This window comes from Syngnathus floridae, chromosome 6 (genome assembly GCF_059516105.1).
Source record: "Syngnathus floridae isolate MCC-2025c chromosome 6, RoL_Sflo_1.0, whole genome shotgun sequence".
Taxonomy (NCBI): Eukaryota; Metazoa; Chordata; class Actinopteri; order Syngnathiformes; family Syngnathidae; genus Syngnathus; species Syngnathus floridae.
The window spans coordinates 10,536,943-10,562,198 of NC_142418.1; the positions used below are offsets into that span (position 1 = coordinate 10,536,943).

A 25,256-nucleotide genomic window follows, 5' to 3' on the forward strand; every position below is an offset into this window, starting at 1 on the left:
TCTGTCAAAGCAAACAAAGAAAGCTAGTAAAACGTCCCCACACAGACGTCAAAGTTTATTAATAAAGATATTGTTGTATGACAACTTTGGCCAAATAAAACATTCCAGAGTTGTTTTTGGAAGTTTGACAACAAATCATCTTGGAGGCCTTTTAGCGGGGACAATGTGTTGGTCCCCACCCCCAATCTCCCCTCTTAAATGTCCTCGTCCACCTGTCCCCAAACACATTCCAGCACTATCACATGTTGTGTGTTCTCCGTAGGGAGAATGCGGATCATCAAGGGGTCCTTGGCTGGTCTAGAGCCTGCTGGCGTATGGAGAGATGACGTCTCGCAGCTCAGCTCACAGAAGAGCTCGGCTCCCCAGTATCAGAGGCCCGTTTGGCAAGTGGGGGGAAGGGGAACAAAAGCAGAAAAACAGGGAGATTAAGGAACACAATAACACTTTTTTGTATCATTTACATGTCTAATCAAGATGTTTCTCTTGCACAGGATGAAAGGAAGAAGCCTGAGAAAAACACATTGAAGGAAAATAACATGCAGAGGTCGCTTTGTTTTTGTGGGCGGGATCTCCCTTTTTTCACCCCTCATAAACACTCATGACAAGTTGCTATAATATAGGATACGAATCTTTGATATTGGCATGTATAGCCTATGTCATGATCCAGTGTAATGTTGACATTTTTTCAAAGTTAAGTTAATGTCAAGTACAACATATTGAAACAGTGCATCAATTATAGGAAAATAAAATGCTGAATTTGTGATTTTGTGAATTTATTAATAGCACAAGGGAAAGAGGTAACAAGTGGGACTTTGCGGGAGAGATGTGTAAGAGGTTTGAGCCCATAACAGGTGCCAAACAAAACAGAGACGATGAGAAAAACATGGTGGGGTTAGCTCACAGCCGGGCTTCCCGCTAACAAAGTGTCACAAACAAAACTGGGACCGTGCGTTTGAGTGTTTCTGGATGATGTTGGGGAGCTTTTGTGTGTTGGAGTGTGCCAGTGTCTGCAGCTGTATGTGTGCAATGAGTAAAAACAGTTCAAGAAAATGAATAAGGTATATTCACTGCTCTATTTTCATTATTTGTGTCGGAGTGGGTCTACTTTCCTTCACAAATTCCTAAGAACAGGTATGAAGAGTATACCCAGACGTTTTTGAGGGTGGTACACACATGCCACTGGATTAGCATGTACTTACTTTACCCAATTGACAGTTCAAACCCAATTTTTACATCTTTTCTGTGTGTGAGCCAGTGGCGGAGTAAGACTTTAATCCTTGGGGAGGCCAGAGGGTGGCCAAGGGTATCTCAGAGGTTCTGCAAAACAAAAACTTAGAAACACGTTATCAACAATCAACATTCATTTTTATATTGAATAAAATTCACACACCCAGAACTAGTCGCCAACCAATCGCTTGAGGCCAAATAATTCACAATCACTTGCACCACATTCAAATAATTTGGAGTCTTCATTGAAGCCAACATGTACACATGTTTTTGGAATATGGAAAAACCCACACAAAAAGGCTAAAGTCCAGATTCAAACCTGCAGCATCAGGATCTGTGCATGAAGTGAATGGAGCTGGCCGACCAAATGCAGCTTGGACGAGGGGTTATTGAAGGAACTCAAAAGACAGACTAAAGAGGCTCGACTAGGGACGAGAATAACTGAACAGAAAGACGAAACAAGACGAGAACAGACAAGCAACTAAAGAAACAAGAAGACATGAGACGCAAACAACCCTACCAGGGGCGTGAGGGGCAGACAGGACTTAAATACAAGACAGCTAATGAGAGGTAGGTGAGGGTGATCACACTAATCAGGGCACAGGAGGGGAGGGGCGAGTACACAGACACGCGAACCCAAACTATGACAACATTTAAACAAGGAAACAAACTGTGACAGATCTTGACAGGATCATGATAACCATGTGTACATTGTGAGACCACAAACATCCCTAAAAGTGTCCCCATCCCGATATTTTTCATGGGCCGACTGATGTTGCGAACGGTGAGAGGGGGGGGTGCTGATGGATATTCCAACGTGTCAAATGCATGACGTGCACACTCATTGAAGTCGCAAATCGGTGGCCGGCATGCATAATGGTGCCCACCATCAGCAATGGTGCCCTACGTGCTGTGCAAACAGGGAACGGTGGCCCTGCTTTAATCCATAAAAGGATTTGGTGGACATAAATGAGATCCAAAATTACTCGTGGCACTTTTGGCAATGCCTTCAACGTATACAACATTTGTGCTGAAGTAGAATAACATTGAGACAAAGCTTACCAATTCTTTGTGCCAGATCATATAATAAACACTTTTTATTAGTTTTAAGCGAGGTTGTCCCAACATTATTAAATGTATGGTCTTTGTTTGAGACAGCCAAGTTATTTTCCATATGAGGCTTGGCTGTCCTCAGCTGCGTGGACTCTCAAGAGCTTCAGGACATGGGCGTCTGTACACATTGCAGCCCTATAGCGGACACTTAAAACATCAATATATCACGTAACATAAAGAATATACACTATACGTTCAAAACATCTGTGATTAAATAAATCTTGCTGAGCATATTTTTTTTTCTTCCTTCAATCAGTTGACTGGGCTCATTCATGGAGCTTTAAAGCCGGGTCACAAAGAGATCAAATTCCTCAGTAAAAGAGAACAACATGCTGTCCTGACACAACCTGTAGGAGCGATCCCTGGTGGTGTCATTAATAGCAGGGAAAGCGCTTTCCGTCCTCAAACTGCTCGCCTGCCATTCAGCACCTTTGGCGGAGTAAAGCGTACATCTTCCCTCCCTCACAGAGTTTAGAAGGCCCCACTGGATAAAAGTGCTGACTGCAAGTTTTTTTGTAACTTGATCGGTTGCAGGTGCTGTTGGCTACGTAAAGCTAAGTAAAATTGTAAACGTTGCCACTAGACCATATGCAAAGCCTGCAGCATCATTTCCACTGGCTGTGATGAGTCACTTTTTTCATTTGCCGGCCTTTTGTAAATTTGTTGCCGATGAACCCAATCAATTTTTCTGAGCGTTTAACAATTGCATCAATGGCACACACTATCACTGATTACATTTCTCGAGTCAACCCCTTCCAAAATTTTTTTTTTTTTATTGCTGGAACAAATGGAGCAATGTTGCACAAAAATTCAAAACAGTGGTCATACAAGATTTTGCTTTTTTCTTTAAATTTGCACAAGTGCATATACTTGTTGTTGTTGGGCCTTGTTACAAATACCACCAAAGAGGGATACATTGATCATGACCAAAGATTCAAACCATACATTCAAGTATTTTGGTGGAGGGTCTAATATATTTCTCAATAAGCATAATTGAAGTTCTTAACATTTTTATGTGAACTTTCAAATTTCTTCATTTAGGCTCTTCCCTATCGGTCTACGGCATAAAACGAATAACAATAACTTGTTTTTTTTAAAATCCCACCCTTTAAACCTTAAGGCAAAACATTGCTGACATTTCCCAGATTGTGTAAATTCCGAATCCCCCGCCAAATTCCTAAATTAGCGCAAGAAAGAACTTGTTTGTTGTTTTATCTGATACCGATGCATCAGAATGCATGACAGCCAGCAGCAAACTCCTCGTAACCATATGAGTAAACACTTCACTTACAGAAGCTATTTGTTTCCCCTGGCTGCTGAAGATCCATCCATGTGCGTATTGGAGAATGGAGCAAGGTGATTAGAGATAGAAGTCCTAACCCTCAGGCCCAGGAATTCCAGGGCTGGTATTTGAGCAACACGCCAGGCCAGAGCAGACGAGCCCAAACCCCCCACTGGGTAACTTCAGACTTATACAACACTTCTGTAGCACACACACACGCACACACACATGCACACGCAACAATAAGCAGACAGTCCCCTACCCCCTTCCTTTTGTTGTTGTTTTCTCATCTCCCCTTACAATGGAAAGGCATCTCCACTCCAGATTGAGTCATTTACTCTCCATCTCCCCCACTTGGCTACATTCTGAACCTGTCTTGGACTTTAAGCAGCCAAAGGTTATTACGGGGACAGCATACTGTATCTTGCCGGCCTATATGGGACACTGTAGATGTTGTTGGGCCAAACAAAAGGCAGCTTCAACTTGTGGAGATCACAACTTGTGGCCCCCGCCGCATCAAGGCATGGATGAACTGCCGTCAATAAAAAGCTCCTTTGATTTTGAGCATTGTCTTCTCTCGCTGGCTTGCTCTCTATGATAAGTCAGCAAATCTGCTATCATACAAGGCCCTGGCCTACTTTTGCGCAGGAATTCGACCTATGACATCAGTCTGCTGCAAAGGGGCCAAAGTCTGTCTGACACAAGTCCAATAAAGTCCAGGTGGACTATCTTAAAGATTTTCTGTTTGGAATTCCCCATCACCTCCTTGCTGTCTCATTGATTAGCATGTGCAGACAAACCTGAGAGACATAATACATATCCTGTAATCTAACAAAGAAGAATGAAAAGTCGACCAAATATATTATTTTTTAATGAGATGTTCATATGTCTAACAAGGTGGGCAAAGAAATAAAGGCTCTCAAGCCTACCATATTTTATTTCCCTTACATTTAGCACAGTTTAATGGCAAACCATGATGTCAGATGTGCTATAATATTGTCAAATAATCAAAGAGGAATGTGTACATCATTTGCATTTTAGGCTTAAATGCGTTTACAAAAATCGATGAAGCATTACACACACACACACACACATACACACACACACACGCACGCACGCTCGCACGCACGCACACGCGCACGCACACACGCATGCATTTGCTCAGACAAACAGATTGGGATAAAACAGACAATGATGGAGGAGGGTTTACAGAGAAGAAAAACAGAAAACGTGAGAATAGAAAAGGGGGAGAAAGGCGGATAAGTCCTCCCTTGTGGCGGTGCTCTCAGGACATTTGATTCAAGGGGTTTGATGTTTCTTTCAGTCTTATCAATAGCACCTTTGCATCAATTACCCTACAAAAACATCCTTCAGAGAGAAAGGCGTTGGGGGAGTAAAGAAAGGGGTAGAAGGGTCTAAAGGAGGAGGGTCTCTGAGGGTTAGTGTGGGAGACAACCTCCTTGTAGCACATTCCAGGCTTTTGTCGTCCCTGGGAATTTGTTTCCTGTCAACGTCTTAGCCACTAGATAATGCCTTATCAGGGCTGAGAGGAGCCCTCAAAAATGACCAAAAAGAATAAGAATGAGGAAATATGAGGAAGACATCTGCTGAATTATTTCTGAGATCAAACATCCTGAGGTGCTTGGGAGACCCCCCAAAATAATCATCACGAGAGAAGATGAAGATAAGCGGCAGCCAAGCTTTTACTCCTAATGACATGATGTTCTTACTCCAACGTGTTAAAAGATTTATTGCTAATATGGATGATTTGGGGTATTATTTCATTGCTATTGGGCTTAATTTATTAGGTGCTTCCCCGCACAACTTTGGTTTTATGGCCGTATGTTTCCCAGTGTCTGCACAGAGATGTGTCTGGCTTCCCCACAGCCTGCCTGGGGCCCGTTAAGCTTTCCCTACAATGGCAACTATAGACCGTTTCTCTTCATGACATCATTTCCAGAGCTCAGTGGTGAAATTGACATTCACCTTTTGGTTGATTGGCCTTTTGTTTTTTTAAAAGTAGGTTTTGCCAGTATCACTCTAAAATGTTTTGATGACCTTCTAATGTTTTCAATTGAAATTCAATGACATCAAAAAGTGCATTGGAATCTGCCACCGACCAGTAGATTAGATTATGGTTGAATGGTTTATGGCAAAGTTTGAAAATAAATCAACAATATGTGAAATGTCATGTGACCAAACCCAGATTACAGGTTAGAGGCCTTTCAGTATATTCCCCGATAGCCAGGGAGTTGATAACATGATGTGTTGAACATGAACTTGCTCAAATGTTGTTCTCTTTATGTCTGATGTTTAAAGGCTCATTGGGACTTTGACTTTGACATGAGACATCGTCATCTTTGTTCGACAAATGTTTCTATGGTTGCTTTGTCCCGGCCACCTGTTACGGGTTCAGCCATTTACCAATAGCGGAAGGAAATGTTTTTATCTGTTTTGACGAATGTGGAAGTTTCCGATATACCGGATTGTGCTGTGTGTGCCATTTATAGCATTGCAGTGGAAGAGAATTTAAAACAGCTTTCCAGACAGCAAGGGACAGTAAAAGAGTTCCAATATGCTTTCCTTTTTATATTTAATTCTTTTTATAATACTAGTTAAGGTGATACTGCTGATCTTGAATGCTGACATGGCAGAATGCGCCTCGCATCCTCTTCTCTTAACCCTCCGAATCCCTGAGATCTACTCGCAGGGAAGTGAGTCTGAGTCCGTGGTATGTTGGCAGAGTAAACATTGGCTAGCGGAGGGCTGGACTGGGTTTATCAGGTCAGGTCTATCTGACTGACCCTCCCCTCCCACTTTGTTTAGACATACTGACCGGTGGGTCAAGCTTCTATATCCTCCTCCAGATCTGAACCATTATTCCCACAATATCATGTTGTAAAAGTGAAAGGCCATGTTTTACTTCTGTACTTGGAGGGCAAACAGCCGGAGGTGCTTTTGGGGAAACAAACACTGCATAAAGAACTTCTGGCTGCCACCTGAGGCATTCAGATATGCGAGCCCAGTCTACAGAAACAGTAGGGAAAGGTAAAGACAGGTTGTGGGCCATTGACAAATATTTACAGCTCACTTGGACAACAGCAGGAATGTAAGGGAACGTCTCTATCAGTCGTTAATAACCCCACCCCCCTCCTTCCTCCTCCCCCCTTCCCCTCTGTGTGTGGTACTCTTTTCCTCAACTATTCCCCAGGTCTGTCTGTGGCCTGTCAGCCTGTCAGATTAAAGCCGGGCTCTCCCAGTCGTCCTTAAATGCCACATGCTTTGTTTTCATTGAGGAGGGGTGCGGAATGCGTGTGATCTCTTGTCGGCCTCCCTCTCATCCATCTCTGCCAGAAGCTGAAGGGGCAGAGGGGGTAAAATGGGGTTCAGCCAGGGCCAAGGGGCAGGGTCACACAGGGGAAGAGCGGGGTCGGAGGTTAAGCTAGGTTACCCCAAGCCTGTGCACCAGAGTAGCGGAGAATGATGGACACAGAGAGAGGCCTCGCAGACACACCAGCATGCTCTCCAACATACACACACTACTCGGGCCACCAGTACCGTAATAAAGACTTCCACTGACGTTTCGCTCATGTCTGCAACACTGTGGTTATTCATGCACAGTGTGGCCCGTTATTGAGAGCAGATGTTGAGCTGTAATGAGCAGTGGCGACACGATGATGAACACAGAGCTGCACTGTGACCTGATATGAAAGAAGAGAGACAGTCAAATGGATGAAGTGAACTGGATGAGTCTCTTGCAGGTGCAAACGGTGTCTTAAAGTCACCTGTAAATTGCTCGTCGACTCAAAGGTTCTAAACATCTTTGCATCTTTGCATCCATCCATCCATCCATCCATCCATCCATCCATCCATCCATCCATCCATCCATCCATCCATCCATCCATCCATCCATCCATCCATCCATCCATCCATCCATCCATCCATCCATCCATCCATCCATCCATCCATCCATCCATCCATCCATCCATCCATCCATCCATCCATCCATCCATCCATCCATCCATCCATCCATCCATCCATCCATCCATCCATCCATCCATCCATCCATCCATCCATCCATCCATCCATCCATCCATCCATCCATCCATCCATCCATCCATCCATCCATCCATCCATCCATCCATAATGAATAAAAAAGTAAATAAATAAATAAATAAATAAATAAATAAATAAATAAATAAATAAATAAATAAATAAATACACATATTTTGACTTATTGAGTTTACCAGTATATTGGACATAACTGTCAGTTCTACTGTTAACTACTGCCACAATATTGTTAAATGAAGACATTTGTGATACTGTCAATCTAATACGATTATCTTTGTAAGAGCACAAAGGGGCCCTTTTTAAAAATAGTGTTGAGCAGTATTTTCTGCTTGAATGTTCCACTGAATGCTCATGAGATATTTTTTCCTGTAAAGTGAGGATATCCTCTTTTTTTCCCAGTGCTACTGCAGTTTTTATTAGCAAGCTCAGCAAAGTTTTTGCAGAATTTCCTCAAACTATTGACTAACTAATGAGGTGACATTTGAAAGTGTTTTCACTTCTGTAAAACCTGAAGAATCAATGCAATCCTGAGAATTATAAATAGCCCGGGTCACCCGTGCAGAGACTCGTGAAAGAAAGAAAAGAAGCAGTTTCTACTTTTGACACAATGTATGTATTTGCATATTGGAACATCTTAATTTTTCTCCAAAGGAATACATACACAGTAGCTGTACGATGATTAATAAAAAAAGAAACGAGTCATTCCGTCAAGGAGTTGCAGATTTTGTAATGGAAGGAGGTAAGGCAGTATGGAGCACTTTGGCCTCAACTTGGGCTTGCCAAACATGGTCAGCTACAGCCTAGTTTTGTGAAAACTTCGTACCCTAACTGTTCTCTGGTCCCATGATGAACACGAAACGTTTGTATGCGTATATCTGACTGCTAAATTTAAACATACCAATTGTCTGACATGGTACAGACTTACTCATGCGAAAATAATTTATTCAGAATTGCAAAATAAACCTGTAGGAATTTAAAATGTTATTCAATTTCACATTAGTTCACTAAGGCGGAGATCTGCACACCTGTTGCTAATATTTTGTATTTACTATTTGTAGTTGGGATTTGAGCTGCTGAATTAACTCATTTGGTCATTATTTATTGTTACTTACGATAGTGTAGGGGTACACTCACCTGACTTGCGTGCAGGCAGTATGGGATCGATTCCCACTCAGTGGCAGTGTGCATGTGAGTGTGACTGGATGTTTATCTAGAAATGTACCCTGCGACTGGCTGGCGACCAGTTCAGGGTGTAGTCTGCATGTTGCCGGCTGGGATAGGCTCCAGCACCCCTTGCTACACTAACCAGAATAAGCAGTGTTGAAAATTGATGGTTGTTTTTTGAAGCGTAGATTTCCACAACAGATGATGTTTTGTAACAAGTTTAAAAGCTCATCTAACTAAATAACCTAACAAAAGGAAATAAATTCAAGTAGCACGTATAATCCAGTTTCTATGTGAGATTCAGTATGATTCTACACCACTGCAAATTAAAATGATTAAAGTGATAATACTACATTACACTCCAAAAAGGATGTCCATTATTTTGGTCATCTTAAAACTGTTTAGATCTCAGTGGATGGCAAATGTTGTCCTTTTTAGTGTATAATTGTCCATCCAATCCATCTAAGACTATCTCAGATGATCACCCTGGACTAATTGCCAGCAGATTATGAACTGTTTATATATTTGTAATCCAACAACATCAGAACTTGTACATGGAAGAAATGTAGAGCAGTTCTCATCAATTTTGCCTTTAACTGGTGTCATGATAGCACGTAATGACATGCGTGGCGGTGACACGGGCGGTGGGAGGGCTGGAGCATGGGGGAACGCCCAGTGACTGACTGTGCTTGTCTGTGTCTCTGTCCATGGTGCTGAGGGGGATGCATCTACACCCATACACCTACAGCATGCAAAGCAGATTCTCTCAGCAAGTTATTACAATTGTCCATTGTGTGTGAAGTGAACCTCTCCTGAACTGCCATGCCATAGAAAAATACAAAATATTTTTTCATTTTACCATACATTGGCTATATGATATTATTATCAGTATGGAGCAGCATTAGCTCATCTGTTAGACTTTGGCCTTTAAAAGCAGAGGTCACAGTCTTGCTGCTGGTAAAATATAATGGGAACAGGCCTGTTCACTCCGACATGTCTCCCCTGTGACATAATATATAGTAACGGAGTGTAAATTCAGATGTCCTTCAAGTATTATAAATTCCATCCATCCATTTTCAACACCGCTTAGGCTACCGCCGAAGCCTATCCCATTGAGCAAAAGGCAGACTACACCCTGAACTGGTCACCAGCCACAGGGCACAGGGATGATAATAAGTATGGTGAAATTTAAAAAAAAAAAAAAAAAAAAAAACTGAAATTGCAGAAATGTGTCAGTGACATCTTGTTCATTATTTCCAGTATATGTGCAAAACAATTTTGTATACTGTTAATTGAATGAAATTACTGAAACTTTATATCAAGTTCAGCATGTGTGATTTGCATAATCACACATTTCTAAAAATAGATTCAATTTTTGTTGTCTACTCCATTCACGCCTTTTTTGTGGAAAACATATATTTCCCCCAATGCATTTCAATGGATGTCAATTCCAGTATAAAAAGTACTCTACTATCTACGGGTCGGCACGGCTTTCATCACTTGCATGTAGCAGGGGTCGATTGTATATAGTACAAATACAGTAAAAATGAATAACAAATTATACACTCAATAATTTGAAAAATGCCAAGTCAAAAGTCTGAACTTGAATACCATTGAAACACAGTTCCCTGATCTTAAAAAAAGGCAGTTCATAATCAAAAACCCTCCAGTTTTGCTGCATTGAAGCAACTGTGCAGGGAAGAGTCGGCCACAACATCACCTCAGAGATGTGTAAGCCTCATTGCCAGTTTCATTTCAATGCATGGTCTCATATCCGGTGGCGTGTGGCCCGATTTGAACTGTTAGAGAGGCTACTTAAATGCCTCAAGGGAGCTGAAATTGTACGCCACTCTGTCTTATTCTCTGTGTCAGTGAGAAAGTTGAATACACAGCTATTTGTTAAAACAATTGCCTCCAAAATAGCATTTGCTCCACTTGCAACACCTAAAAAAAAACACAAGATAAATTATATAAGATAAATAGAATCTGTACAGTATATAATAAATCAATTAAACTTGACTGAAACACCTTATCTCTAAAAAAAAAAATTAAACACACATTAAGATGAATTTTTTTTTTTTTTTAAAAATGCCTTTACTGTGCGTGTCATGCTCCCGTTGTAACATCCTCTCACTTTCCTGAGATGTTAACAAAGTGAGTATGCTGGGAAGAGGAGAGCACTCACCCCAAATGCCATCCACTCTACCAAATATATGTATGAGGAGATGTCTTAAGTAAATACAACAACAGGAAGTTATCGACTCCATCCAACATCCTGCCTTCTGAAAGCTAAATGAGCGGCTGTAAATAAGTCGTCTCTGCACACAGCTTCCCGGCGTGTGTTTGAGTGCATGTGTGACTCATGCAAAAAGGCGCCAATCCGTGCCACTGAGAACTGGGCCGCACACAGCTTACAGCTAAGCGTTTTAGATCATTCAGCTAATTAGAAAAATATCTTTATAGAGCGCCCATGTTAACAGCGGTCCTAGTATTCTTTGCGGATGTACGTATGCATCTAACTCACCTCCAGCCACAGACCGTAAAACCCAGAGAGAGCGGGTGAGCACTGCTGACCTTCAACCCTAATTATGTCTGCCTCAGTCAAAGTCACTGTTGAAAAGAAAAGTGAGCCAACTTGCAATTTGATCATCTGTGAAGTATTCTGTGAACAAATTCACTCACGGCGAAGAGTCATTCGTCATTTATGTTACTTATGCAGTGTTATTTCCTCATGATTCCATTTGAATTAGATGAGTACACTCAACAAAGCTTTTTTACGTCATGATCTGTGATGCATGCCGTGAACGTCACCTTTGAACACGATGACCGAAGGGCTTTATTGCACATTCGAATAATATATGCAACACAAAATTAAACACAATTGCTTGGCTACGACATTGTTAAGCATAAATGATAAATATCACTGGTGGTAATTGGTTGGACACCAAAACGGGGACGCAGGAAAGGTAAAGCAAACAAAACAAAAAGAGCAAACGAAACATGCATGAATTTACTCATTTTTTCCCACTTGTTGAGGTTTGAAGGTGGGTATGATTTCAATCCATGTGACATTCTGGACTGGAATCCAGACAAGTAGTACCTTCAGCTAAAAGTCTCACTCAGAAACTCTCAGTTGTCAGGCAGACACCATCTCCAAACTACTGCTTAAAATGTTGGGGGCTCTTAAAAATCTCCTTTAGTTTTGATCTAAATACGATCAAAATCCATTTATCATATGTGTACCCTCTGTACCTTATGAAATGTTCTTTCCAGCAGCATTTCATGGAATTTCTTGGAGACTCTTGCCACATGGAGGATATTAGCCATCAGCATTGACCCTTTCAGTATCGTAATGTCCAGTGAGCCTGGCCTGGTCAATTATTTATCAGACTGGTGATAAGATCTGTTGGCTGAGCTGATAAGGCCTCTCGTGTTGAGATCATTGACATTCGGCCAGCCAGCATTATGAAACCCCATTGCTTCTGCAGCACCCCATCTTTTCACAGAAGTGAACGTTCATTGATCAATGTCTACATGTAGTGTGTGTGTGTGGGTGCATGTGTGTGTGTGTGTGTGCATGTGTGTGTGTGCGCGCATGCAGGGGATGTGTGACATGACCATTGGTCAGTCCGTCTAGCACTATAACCCTTTACCAGAACACCACTTGTACTTTAGCATGTGGAAGTCATAGTAAATTTACAGCACGTGTTTGTTGGGAGAAAGTCCTCTTTGGATTCAATCCACCAAGTGAAGTGAACAAAAGGCTATTGAAACTAGTTTTATATATATAAAAAAAAAATATTAAATATAAAAAAAAGGTGAGGAAGAATGACGATGATGCAGGCACAAAAAGACTGCATGAACTATAAACAAGCATGTAAACACAAGGGGAGGGTATAGTTTGATAGTTCAGGAAAAATTATGATTGCAAAATAGCTTCTCATTCGAGAGAATGCATTCAGGATGTTTCCAGTGTGAGGTCTGCAGAGGTCTGTTTCTCATTGGCAAACTACAAAAAAAAAAGCAGGAGCATTCCCTTAACCGTAACCAAGTTGTTTCTGCTGGAATCATGATGACCAAGTTCCCCTTCTATTAAGGAAGTGGTGGCTTTCAAACCAAACTTGAACCTTTTCCTGAACTCGTCGCAATTATTTTATTTTTTTTGCCTAACCTAACCACAGCCGAATGACAATGTTGTCACATCATTTAAAAAAATGGTTTGCAGAACAAATTTCAGTTGTGAAATTCCTGCAGTCAGAGCTAGGAAATATTTTTCTTGAAAAGGCAAGGTAAATTGACAGGAACATCATTGTTAGGGTACAAGTTTATCCAGAGTGATATTTCTGATACCTTGGAACTCTTTATACGCTGCTCAGACATGATAAATAAATAAATTCAACAGTGTGGAACGTGAGTGGAAATGGTTCTGACTCTCTACCTTTTTGACTTTCTATTTTCATGACTGGCGCTGGTCTGGCACAATGTGAAAGCTTGGTTTGCATGTTTGTGAGCATGAACACAACCAACTCCATTCGCTGTCAGCTAGCTATATCGGTGATTTTTATGCTTTTTTTTTTTCATTTATTTTCATTTTCCTTTCTTTTTCTTTCATTTTTTCAGCAAACAAGGAAGTTCAAATTCAGAGTTACACACCTTCAATGTTCAATGCTGACCTCAAGCATCTATGTTTTCAAAGGCCATAATATTTTTTTGTGGATGTGCAAAAATGTCAAAAAATATATGGATAAAGAGCACCTACTCTTGTCAAGACTTTTTTTGAGAAAAAAAAAGCATTGAGTCATAATCCAACTCTTGCCACTGTTGGACAACTGAGTGTCCCAAGGTCCCTCCCATAGAGGACCATGTGGATCTCAGATCAGGTTCCAGAAGACTTCATTCAGAAAATCTTTACTTCATTGATAAAAGTCAGCAGCAACATTCATTATAATAAAGAAGATTTTTTGGGGGTTTCTTTTTATAATTTTTAATTATTGAATAATTTGAGTTGAGCTCAAACTAGAACCCTTAATTAATTCCATGCTTTCAATGATGACAATATCTGCAGAACTTTTGTATGCTGAGTTATATATTGTATATATCTTTTCATAACATTTCTAAGTTAGTTACATGCATACATGTAACATAACACAATGGCAAGTTTGAACAAACTGAAGACTCATGCACACACGTTTTGACTTTCATGTGAACTATACTTCCAGGGAGAGAGCAAAAAACTTTGCTTAACACTGCCTGCCCTTGAGCAGATAACTCCGTTTGTTTAGCTACATTTCGGACTTTAGATTCACACAGGGGGAAAAAATAAAACATTGGATCAATTTAAAAAAAAAAAAATCCGTCACACCAAATTCTGAATTGGAATTTTGACTCTAAAAAATGTGTGTAAACAGACATTTTTAACTTCATGTAAAAAAATTACTATTAATTGCCTATTTTTTTCTAGTGGCCCAAATTTAAATAATTAGGTTGTTTTTTTTCCTGAATGCAAAAAGTTTTTTCAGTTTTACAATGGGTATTCTTAGAGAGAACACTCACACTTGGTTGCAGGGAGGACGGAGCAACTTCCATTGAACATTAAAAAACAGTTTTTACAAAGAAATGTGTTTGTGTCAGAATGTATTTGAAGCATTATTATTGAATATATTCTGAATTGGATCCATGGTGACTAGCTGAATAAAGAATGAAAGAAAAAACACTGTACAAAACTTGTTCATCATCAAAGTAAAATGTAACATTAAAAAATAAATACCATGATAGCGACTACAGATGTTGAAAGCTTTCTGTTCAAACCATCCATCCATTATCAACACCGCTTATACTTTTTTTTTTACACGCTTACACACACTTTTGAATAAAACTTCCTGAGGACTTACACTACAGACACAAGCAGCATTTGTTTTGCTCATTAGGGTAACTTGAATTCCTGGAACAAATCCCAGCTGCCTTGGAATGAGAGGTTGGATAAGTCACAAATACTGAACAAGATAAAAATATTAGAAGGGTCAAAACTTTTTGCAGTGCCCTTTATTCTCCCACAAACTACAGTATGTAACAATAAAAATATTGCTAATATTATTACTAAGTCTCTGACAGCGTCAACTAAAACTAAATTCTATTTTGCAGGTGTACTTGATGAAGTGACTGGTAAGAACAACAGACATCACATGACCTTATTAGTTGAATGGCAAAGTGTGAATTGCTTGATTGAAGGAATTGAACTGCCTTAGTGACGTTATATTATCTGAGAGGAGCTGAAGGTCGCTGTAGTAAATTTTGAATTTTAAATGCATCAAGTGAAGAAGACTGAAAAGGAGATAAAATAAAAAAACAAACATATTATTTTGTTTTTTTGGTGATAGCATGATGATGTCAGAGAAAATGACCTCAAATAAAACATCTTACACATTTACTGTCACCTGTGCGATGCCAACACCTTCTCAAGGTCAAGTATGTTGAGGTTATCAGCGTAACGAAAACGCCTGGTTCCTTTTATATCAGACTATGAAATGAGAGTAAATTTACGACCACTAGTGGTATTCCAAACTGGATGTTTCATCACCAGCCGCCAAAGGATTTCCATGCAGGCTGTGTCTCCTTTTTTGGCTCCCTTGAAAAGACTTGGTCTGGGTCACGTTGACCTCGAGTCACATGGCAGTAGTACAAGCAGCAGCAATTTAACGAGTACTAGTATTAACACCATCCAGCAGCTCTGTGTCACAGTGGAACATTGGGAATTTATTAATGACGTCCTTGCTGATGCTACCAGCTAAGAGGTTGCGGGGAGGATATGCTTATGTCATTGTAAAGGCAGCAGTGGTGTGCTGCCATCTGCAGTTGTCACAGTTCTTTTTCCTCTCAAAAAAAGTGCTGTTATCTTGTGCCAGCTCATTAGTGTTTCGTTAGCTGGAGACTGATGGGGCAGAAGCCCTGTGCCTCAATTTTGCAGCAATTAAAACAAAAATGTCACATCAACCTGTGATGCCAAACAATTCATGCCATGCAAATGCTCTGCTGGAGTAATCGATTGATTTGAATTCTAGTTCAATTGCTTTCCTGCCACCCCTCTCTCAGACCTAAAATCTGCTATCATGAATGAGACATATTTGATTTATTTTTATTTCGGCAAGTACATAATTAGCATTCATTGCAATTTTATTTTACATTATGTTCTACATGACTTGTCGAAAAGGGAGGCGGGGTGAAGCAGAGTTGACCTACTGTGTGTGCGCAAGTTTCCAGAGAAACTGAGGGTTCAGTACCTTGCTCACTTGGACTTGGTCACTAGGGCAGGGGATCAAACCCACAACTTCTGGATTGGGAGACGGCCACTCCACCCTGAGCCATTCAGTGCCTGTTATTTGATACAAATGCAAAATTGTTCCAGCAATATATAGTTGTATTGGATTTTAAAAATTATAACTAAACATACCAAATAATAAGATGAATAGTAAATTATTGCTCTTTTATTTTTAAGGTATGACGTATACGGTTAAAAAAAGATGTCTAATAGGTATTTGAATTTGAAAAAGGACATAGGCACTGTTCACATGACCCACTTATCATTTTTAAAAAGTTTTAAACATTTTCAAATGTTTATGATTTTCAAAAGTTATGTTTAAAATAACTGTACATTTTCCATTCGAACTGAGAATTGTTACAAATCATTTTTATTTTTTTTATTGAGGACTAAGCCAATACACTCAATGATTACAACATGTTTTGGAAGGATCTGTAATCATTCTGTTCCTTTATGTTGTTACATAATGTAATCCACATATTGTACTGTATAGATGAGCATGTATGCCTGCAGTATACATGCATACTTGAAAATAATATATGAAGCTGTGTCACAAAATAAAGTATTGTCAGATTGAATTTTGATTAACAATCTTTTGTAGGATTACATTAGGATGTGACACTAAATATAAAGAATACTACCACAGCCATCACACGTATCTTGTTGTAATAATTGCAAAATAACATTTAGCATAGGTTAAACATTATTTTAGGAACTGAGGTCTACAACGCCACAAGATTTATTTTGGTTCATTCCCTCTGCTAATGACAAGTTACAGCAGAGACAGTGGCGATTGTCAAATGCTGAGTAGGAAGCCGTGGTCTGGGTCGACCACTTGCAGGTCACATCAAGTGTCTGTAGTTTGGAACGGTTTGGTAATAGTTCAACGTAATGATTCACAGTGAGCTCACCATTCGCCTGTGAATGGATCAAATGAATTCAGCCCAGATCCACTTTTCTTAAAATATTTGGAGTAAATCTTTTTTCTGACTTGAAAGTGACCACAAAACCTGTTATGCCAGCACGGCCTAGAACAAACACACCCAGGAGTGGTTACACATACCACAAAGGTCATATGTAGGTTACAAATAGTAGCTGTTAACGTTACCGCTAGTATTGTGCCCGTAATGCTGCTGCCTGATTTATTAAGAGAGGAGGCCACAGCGCATAAAATGTTACAAAGCTTACTTACTCTCCTGTAAATTCTTACTCTTCTCCTTTTACAAATCTGGACCGGTGTAAGGGTGACCCTTTGCTTTTGTTTATGATATAGATGGAAAAAATAAAAAATTGAATGGCTTGGAGGCCAGTGTATTCATGGATAATTAGGGGCAGTTAACACAGCTAGTTCACTCAAATGACCCAACAAAATACCCAAATATTTAATCATCCACAACAGACCAAGACGGAAAATAGGTCAGGCCACCAGAGTTGAAGTGCTACTAGTCTCGTTTGCTATGGGCACATGCAAACATTCAATCAAATGCAGTTCAACGGATTCAGGTAGCCTGTTCATTTGAAGTGATTTGATTGAATGATGACAGACATTATAATGTTACATAGAGTCGCTACAAAAAAAAAAAAAAAAAGAGACATCGGCAGTTGATAAACTTCCTTTGCCTTTATGATGCTATGGAACAGGTTTCACAGCTCTACAATTTAATTCCCGTTAACTTTTATTTGCTTAGGGAATTAAAACGTACAAAATGAAATACTTCATTGTCAGTTCCTTCCTGCACACAAAGTAGAAACAGACCTGTCAGCTTTGACAAAATGTGAATAGCTGCAATAGCTCGGTCCATATCACCCTTAGGAACAGAAGTGCTAGAGCAACTGTTGATCCATGTAATGAGATCATGTTGGACTGGAAAGAAAGCACTCAGATGTTGCATTAGAATACTAAAGCCCATTTGCAGATGGAACAATTTAATTCAGCTGTGCATTTCCTGACTCCTATGAATAAAGTCCTCCCACACAGAACTATTGCTGCAGACTTCCAGACAATGGAATGCTGGCCGCATGAAGTTACCATCATAGATCCCAGCATCCGTCTCGTCCTCACTGAGTGGGGAAAAATAACATAACATAACCGTTAGCCACAATGCCACTGTGGGCAGACTACTGTAGGCTGTGAATGGAGCACTCCATATAAATGTAGCAACAAGTGACTGTTTATGCAGTACTTTAAAAAAGTAGACTCTCTTCGAATGTCCTATCATTTCGTATGGTGTCATAACAAAACCGCTTCTTTAAAGTGCAGAGAAGTGACTTCACCTGATGACATCATTACCCTTTGACGGTTTCCAAATTTAATTAAAGAGGAAGACAAAGAGGGATTTCGCCCATTAGCTGTTATAGTTAACCACTAAATTGCATGGGTTTATTGGCTATAAATAAGAACATACTGCTGGATTCTGACCTCCTACAGGCACTGTTTAACTGAGTTTGTGTGTGTGTGTATGTGTGTGCGTGCACGTGTTCATCACAGTAGACAGCTGCACAGAACACTAGCATCCACACACATTTATTTTCAGCATATCAAATAAAGTGGAATCTCTGAAGTAGTACATACACATATAGCCACAATGTGTTTTGTATGTATACAAAACACATTCATATACACAACATTACTGTCAAGGCCCTAGCACCAAGTGGAGAATTCCACAGTTCCTGGAGAGCGATGGGCAATCTTTTTCAGTTTATTATCTCACGTAGCTCACTGTCATCCATGCATGCAGTCATCATGGCAAAGAATCTCTCTGCACTTTCACCAGTGAGTTACTCATTCTGTGGCCCATTTGGTTGTGATTTACTACCAGAGAAGTTTACAGCAAATTTGTTCCTTCCTCTCCTTTTTCCTTCATCTATTCTTCCTCCACGTCCCGCTTCCCATTCACATCAGTATGATGGCATTTCATTGTGTTCTGTTTGTTTCCTCAGGATTCCTTTCATCTCCCAGTCTGTCTGGCCTCATATCATTATTAAAGTGGACCCAAATGCTTTCCCTGGCACACGTCGATGTGCGATTCCAGTAAGTCTGAGACATAAATCGAATTTTTGAAGAAAAAGACAAATAAATACAAGTGTAAATAGCCTCTCGGAAATGACCTTAGCAACTTCTGTGTATAATCAGGCTATCGTATGAGTGTGCACATGTGTCCGTGTGTACGTGAAAGTACAAATGCGTGAGAACGGAAAACAGATGAGTAGCAGCGTATTAGTAATCGTGGTTGTATGTCTCTTTCAGGGCGCGAGTGACTACGTATATGCGTTTTATAACCAATGTGTGAAATGTTCCTTGTGGCGTTGGAAATGTCTTACACAACCCGTGAGGCCCCCAAAGGGTGACGCCTCCCTCTGACCATTCAACACCCCCACACCTCCAGCACGAGTAACATTTGAACAACAAAAACATCATTATGGCTTGGCATTTATCTTATGGCTAAGCGTCTTACTGATTCACTGTCGTCTGGCCAAGACTCTAAATGAGCTTCCAGGAAAGGAAAACATAGAGGGGGTAGAGAAGTGCAGACAGAAAGAATGACATATTATTTGGAGTTGGGGAAGGTGATTCAGACAAACCGATGCACGTCTGGAATCTGTGAATGTCATAATCATGATGAGATGATAGGATAGCCTTTTTGTTCATTTGTTAGCGCGCGTCATACACCAGCGGGTGCTACATGCAAGTGCCGCCAATGAGTTGATAAATTTGGCGTGTTTATGTGTGGCTATTGTGTCTGGACTAAGTGGTCATTGTATTCCAGACATGCGGCATGTTCAGCTTTGCGTGATTCACTCTGACCAGCATCTGTTCTCTCTGCAGTCTCTGGCAAGAGAACAACACACAAGTGACCCCACGAAAACCAACTGGAACTGACCAGATCTGACCAAGCCTCTAAATATACAGTACACCAAAACAGGACTTAAATGTCATTATTTTAGCTGCAAAGCCTCATTGTCTTTGCCGTTGTCATTGCTGTCAAGGCTTGAAAATAACTAACGCTAACACAGCAATGTCAACAATAGTTGAAAAGTCAGAGGTGAGAAGGATGTGATTGTAGTACTTGAAGAGAGAACCAGTTAAGAGATTTGAGTAACACAGCAACGGAAATTATTACTATTTCATAGTGTTACAGCATTAGGGGACAGAAGAATGGATGGCTGGATGGATGGATGGATGGATGGCTGGATGGATGGATGGATGGATGGATGGATGGATGGATGGATGGATGGATGGATGGATGGATGGATGGATGGATGGATGGATGGATGGATGGATGGATGGATGGATGGATGGCTGGCTGGATGGATGGATGGATGGATGGATGGATGGATGGATGGATGGATGGATGGATGGATGGATGGATGGACGGACGGACGGACGGACGGACATTCCATTTAGTTTCTTTTTGCTTCTTTGACTCAGTCTTCAGTCTACACAAATCCAGATCAGTGTGACCCTAATATGGTTAGTTATTTGCAGGGCAGTTCACCTTATGTTGCCAGTAAGACTTTAGGATTTCAACAGCTGTTGTCAGGAAAAAACAAAAAATGCGTCGACCGGGAGTGCAGCGATAGACCTTGTTTAAATCAGCTGGCGCAGTGTCGGTGGGGCATTTAGATGACCGTGACTACATGTAGGAATATTTGAGGTAGAATTTCCTGTTCTGTCTCACAGAGTGAGACAATAGGATGGACATGGGACTTGAAGCAATCACCCTGCCGCAACTTAGTCGAGTCCATTTACCAATAGTTTGAAAGAACGATTCAAGTGACACAAGTCAAGTGCCACTAATCTAGCTGGCATGCATGCAGGACAACAGAGTTGCTCAACAATTTTTGATTGTTTTCCGTAAGTATGACTATTTCCCAGATTTTTTTATTTTATTTCAATTTCCCAAAAACACGGTGTCCTGAATCCAGAATTATGCATCATACAAACAATAACAAAGTTGTTACGACATGAATAACTAAATAAGCATACACGTGGAAATGATGCCTTAAATTTGTATTGGAAATATTACTTCACAAAACACTTATTGTTTCTGTAATTTAAACCTCAACCTATTTATTATTAAATCCATCACAGCGGTTGGAGTTACTTGCATTTCCTGTCTAGAAGGCTTTTAATTTGAAATATTTCAAAAGAAATACAGAGTGAACAGCAGCCAAACTCTGGATCACCACTAGTACGATGCATGAGACCATATTTCACCACACAATGTGAAGAGTTAACCACCTAGCCTTCCAAGAGTCAAACATTTTCGACTGCTGGGAAAAGTAGCAAAATGCGTGATCATGCCGGGGTTTGTCAGGGTTCGTTCAAGGTCAGAAAACTTCGCCGAACAGTGTTTTTTTTAACATGTTGCATGGAAATTTTGAACATGCTCAAATTTCTCTTGCAAAAAGAAGATTACAGCACAGGTAAACGTCTGGTGAACGTTTGCCGAACATTTGCGACTTTGAAGGAATCCTGACGAGAACGCAACATTTGCTACCTTCGAAAACAATCACAATTGTTCGCACTTCAGTGGGATAGAGGCCCAATGTGTGGGTATGTTCTAGCCACTGATCGATGAAATAAGATGAGGAGGGATGGGCTGGGCCATGTAAGGCCAGAAATGCAAAGAGAGGAGGTCTAGAGGAGGAGGCCTCGCCACGAAGCAGTCGGTACAGCGTGTACTTTTACGAGTAACTCATCCCACCAACCACCACCAAGCTTCTTTTAAATAACTTACCATTTCTAATTAACTCACCCATCAAAGGAGAGTTCATTACAAGGGCCTGTGAATGAGGCAGAATGAGATGTTCTTCCAGACTACAACCCTTCAGTTAGGTCTTTGAGGATTACAGAGAGCACAATAGAGTACAATAGTCACTCAGGGTGGGATCTGCACTAATAAGAACTGAAATAAATCTGCAGAGGGGAAGACAGAAACAACATATTTTCCTGCCCAAAACGTTTGAGAGGCCCTCTCCAAACCAAAAAATATTATTACTCAGAATAAATGACCTGAGATATTCCACTTGGCCGAGAAAATGACTTTTCTCAGTTTCTCAGTCAACAGTTTTTTTTGTTCGTTCCCAGACAATTTACACTGACTGCTATTATAGTTGTTGATTTACATCCAAGAGTAGAACAAAGCGGATTCATTCACAGAAATGCAGTCTGCGACTTGAGAAAAGTCTTGTCTTTGAGCAGGCACGCAAACACACACGCACACATGCAGGCTTCCTTGGTGTGTCCTCAAAAACCTTTCATTAAGGCTCAATAACGCAAGCCAAGTGAGGAGACAGGCCACGCTTTGTTGAGCTGCTGAGACAGTTAAGCGATGCGGTGGAGCATGTGTGTTCAGTGGATTAGTTGTAACTGTCATTGGCGTTGATTAGATTTATAGTAAAGGCGTGGATCCTCAACGCACAATTAAAGATTTGGCGTGTTGACGTATCTTTGATGTCTCAGACGTAGTACACAAACATTGACCACTTAGCTATTGTGGAATGCAATAAAGCCAAAGAGTACTTTCACACTTTACTCCATTTCATTACTTAGTTCATTCTCCCGTTTGGTGTGATTTGCTTTGGGGAAGAAGAAAGCACAGATCTTTTGGAGATCCTGTGATTCAGTTGGGAGAGATTCTATTTGGAATGTATGAATAACAGTTGTCCCATCACAGGTGTCATGAAAGTGCAAGGCTCTTGACTGCAGGTTCTTAATTTTGCTTTTCAGTCGGTAATCTAAATGTCTGTTCCTGTTCCTGCAACCAATTAGAGAAGCACGCGTTTGTTCAAATGGTTTGTTGGGACGCATTTGCCTCAATGTTTTACCACATCAACAAAAACATTTACAAACCCATCAACTAAGTTACCAGATAAAACCAACTACCCTCCTTCACTATATGTTCTGTATATGCGTCTTGTTTTTTTTTGGTTGAGCACACACATTTAAGGTTCTTTCCGATTGTTTGTCAGAAAAGCATACAAAGGTCTGAGATTTGAACGTAGCGTTATCACAACCTGTGGCACTGCTCTAAAAGGAAACAACCCATCTCCTTTGTGCATTTTCAATTTGGAAGGTGCCATTATCACATGGTCCTCCTGTAATTCTGATCTTCGTCTCTCCATGTACATTATGGCGACTTATCTTTTGCCCGCATTACAGATTGAGAGGAATCTGCAGCAGAAGAGAGGATAGTCAGAGGGCGCGTAATTGAAAACATTCCAGGGAGATCCCAAGGGAAGGTGTGGTGTATGTGTTTGTATGCGAGGCAACGAGAGAGAAAGTTCTGATGCACAAGAGGTTTGAATTGCGAAAGACTCAAACTCACCCTGTTTGACATCTGGTGAAATACATTCATTTTTCATCAAATAAGCAAGGGAGGGGACTTCAGAGACTGACCCAGCCACTGTGATTGGTGTCGGCATTGTTATCAAACTTAAATAGTAGCCACTAGGGTTGTTCAAAAGTTCAATTCAATGTTAGACAGTTTTAGTTTTGCAATGTGCCTTAAATTATAGTGACGTTTTATGATGTGGTTTATTAGCGAAGCAGGCACAAAAAACATCTTGATTTAGCAAAATATCATTTGAGGGCAAACCATGGCTTGAATTAAGGCAAGGAAAGATTGTGGATTTGGTGAAAGTTGCTACTTCCTGGAGTGTTACGCACTTTTCATCATGTTGTTAAGAACTGACCACAATGACGTCACTTGCGATTGGAGACATAAAGCTTATGGCTGGAAACAGGAAGCAAACAGCGATATATCCAATTACAGCGCCAGCGTTTTGTCAAAAACAGTCTCGACACGTACCGTAGTTGGAAATTGGAGTCCTACTGCTCTTGTCTGCTGTCTCGCCGACGTCATTCCCCATGGTCACGTCAGCTACGACCACCAAAAGGCATACTCGAGCAGCTTGAGTTGAGATGGCAAACTTGACTAAATTTAAAACAGATGTGCATCAGATTGGCTGATAACTTTCAAAACAGCTATCAACCACAGCGGTTAAAAAGAACTGCTTCTTGTCTGGTCTTTAATTCCACCAATGGTCCACTGTAAGAAGGATTCCAATAAGAGTTTGTTTCTGTCTCTATTATGCCGCTTTTTAAAATTTCCCCACTGTGGGATGAATAAAATTCTATCTAATCTAATCTAATCTAATCTAATCTAATCTAATCTAATCTAATCTAATCTAATCTAAACTAGGTTCCAGAACGGATTGGCACCACACGGCATCAGCCTTGCTTGGACCTGCCTGGCCTTGGTTGTTTTTTTCATTATAACAGGCATCAGTCAATCTGGACGCCATCACCTGAACTGTGCAAGCCTCCACTGAAGAGTGCACAGTCACAGCATGCGGGGTTCTGCTGTGAGATTTTGCGAGTGGCGAGTCTTGGTCACTGATTTTGATGTAGCAATGTCGTAAATCACAGCCCATCAAATGCACAGACTTTCACTCCGACAAAAAAAAAACAATTTCCATTCCCTGATTCAAGAGAGAGAGAGAGAGAGAAATCAAAGATATACTGTCCACATACTGCATATTGTTTTTTTAACAACAATATTTAATTATATTTACTATTTTATATAGGATCTAAAAATGGGTGTGTGTAGCGAAGGTTTTTGCCACATCAAATAAGAAACCAATTAAACGAGAGTTACGTCATGGCCCTGCTTGGCCTGCGTTTTAGAACCGCTTCAAAAGAGATTGTGAAAAGCGGTTTCATTGTAACCGCATGGAAAGTGTTACGGAAAATCAACCACTCAGGAGAGAGCAAGGCCGTCTTGGAACCCGTACAATGGAAATGCGACTTTAGAGTCCAAGGTAACTTTGTGTCCCACTTCCAGAACAAAACCAAAATTAATTTTGTATGGTATGTTATATTGAAATATGCTCTTGTGAAGTTTTATCGAAAATCTGATTATAAATTGGAAGACTATTAGACAGTATGGGCTTCACTTTTTTTTAAACCCTTAACTTGATTTAACACTCAACTTGAGCACCTTGATATTTTCAACTAATGCACATTAGAGGGTGTACAAACACAGAAAATCCAGATAAAAAGCTGAAAAGAAAAACAAA

General features: G+C 40.4%; 1 protein-coding gene and 1 long non-coding RNA gene across 3 annotated transcripts in view; both read right to left on the reverse strand.

The window, feature by feature from the left end:
• Positions 1–24: 24 nt before the first annotated feature.
• The window catches only part of LOC148396494 (uncharacterized), a 65,284-nt gene continuing 40,052 nt past the window's right edge, over positions 25–25,256 (reverse strand). The window contains exons 3-5 of one of the 2 annotated variants that reach the window (XM_088379471.1): positions 7,181–7,323; positions 1,547–4,422; positions 25–1,331 (exon numbers count right to left, since the gene is read on the reverse strand). In XM_088379471.1, coding sequence (XP_088235597.1) covers positions 7,234–7,323 — 90 coding nt within the window. In that variant the 3' untranslated portion in view covers positions 25–1,331; positions 1,547–4,422; positions 7,181–7,233. Of the gene's footprint in view, positions 4,423–7,180; positions 7,324–25,256 lie in introns of both variants that reach the window. The other variant, XM_088379470.1, reaches the window with a different exon arrangement.
• LOC148396495 (uncharacterized) lies at positions 10,224–11,593 on the reverse strand. The gene is made up of 2 exons (XR_015859154.1): positions 11,382–11,593; positions 10,224–10,801 (listed from the first exon to the last, which is right to left on the reverse strand). It is a non-coding gene; the product is annotated as an uncharacterized LOC148396495 (long non-coding RNA).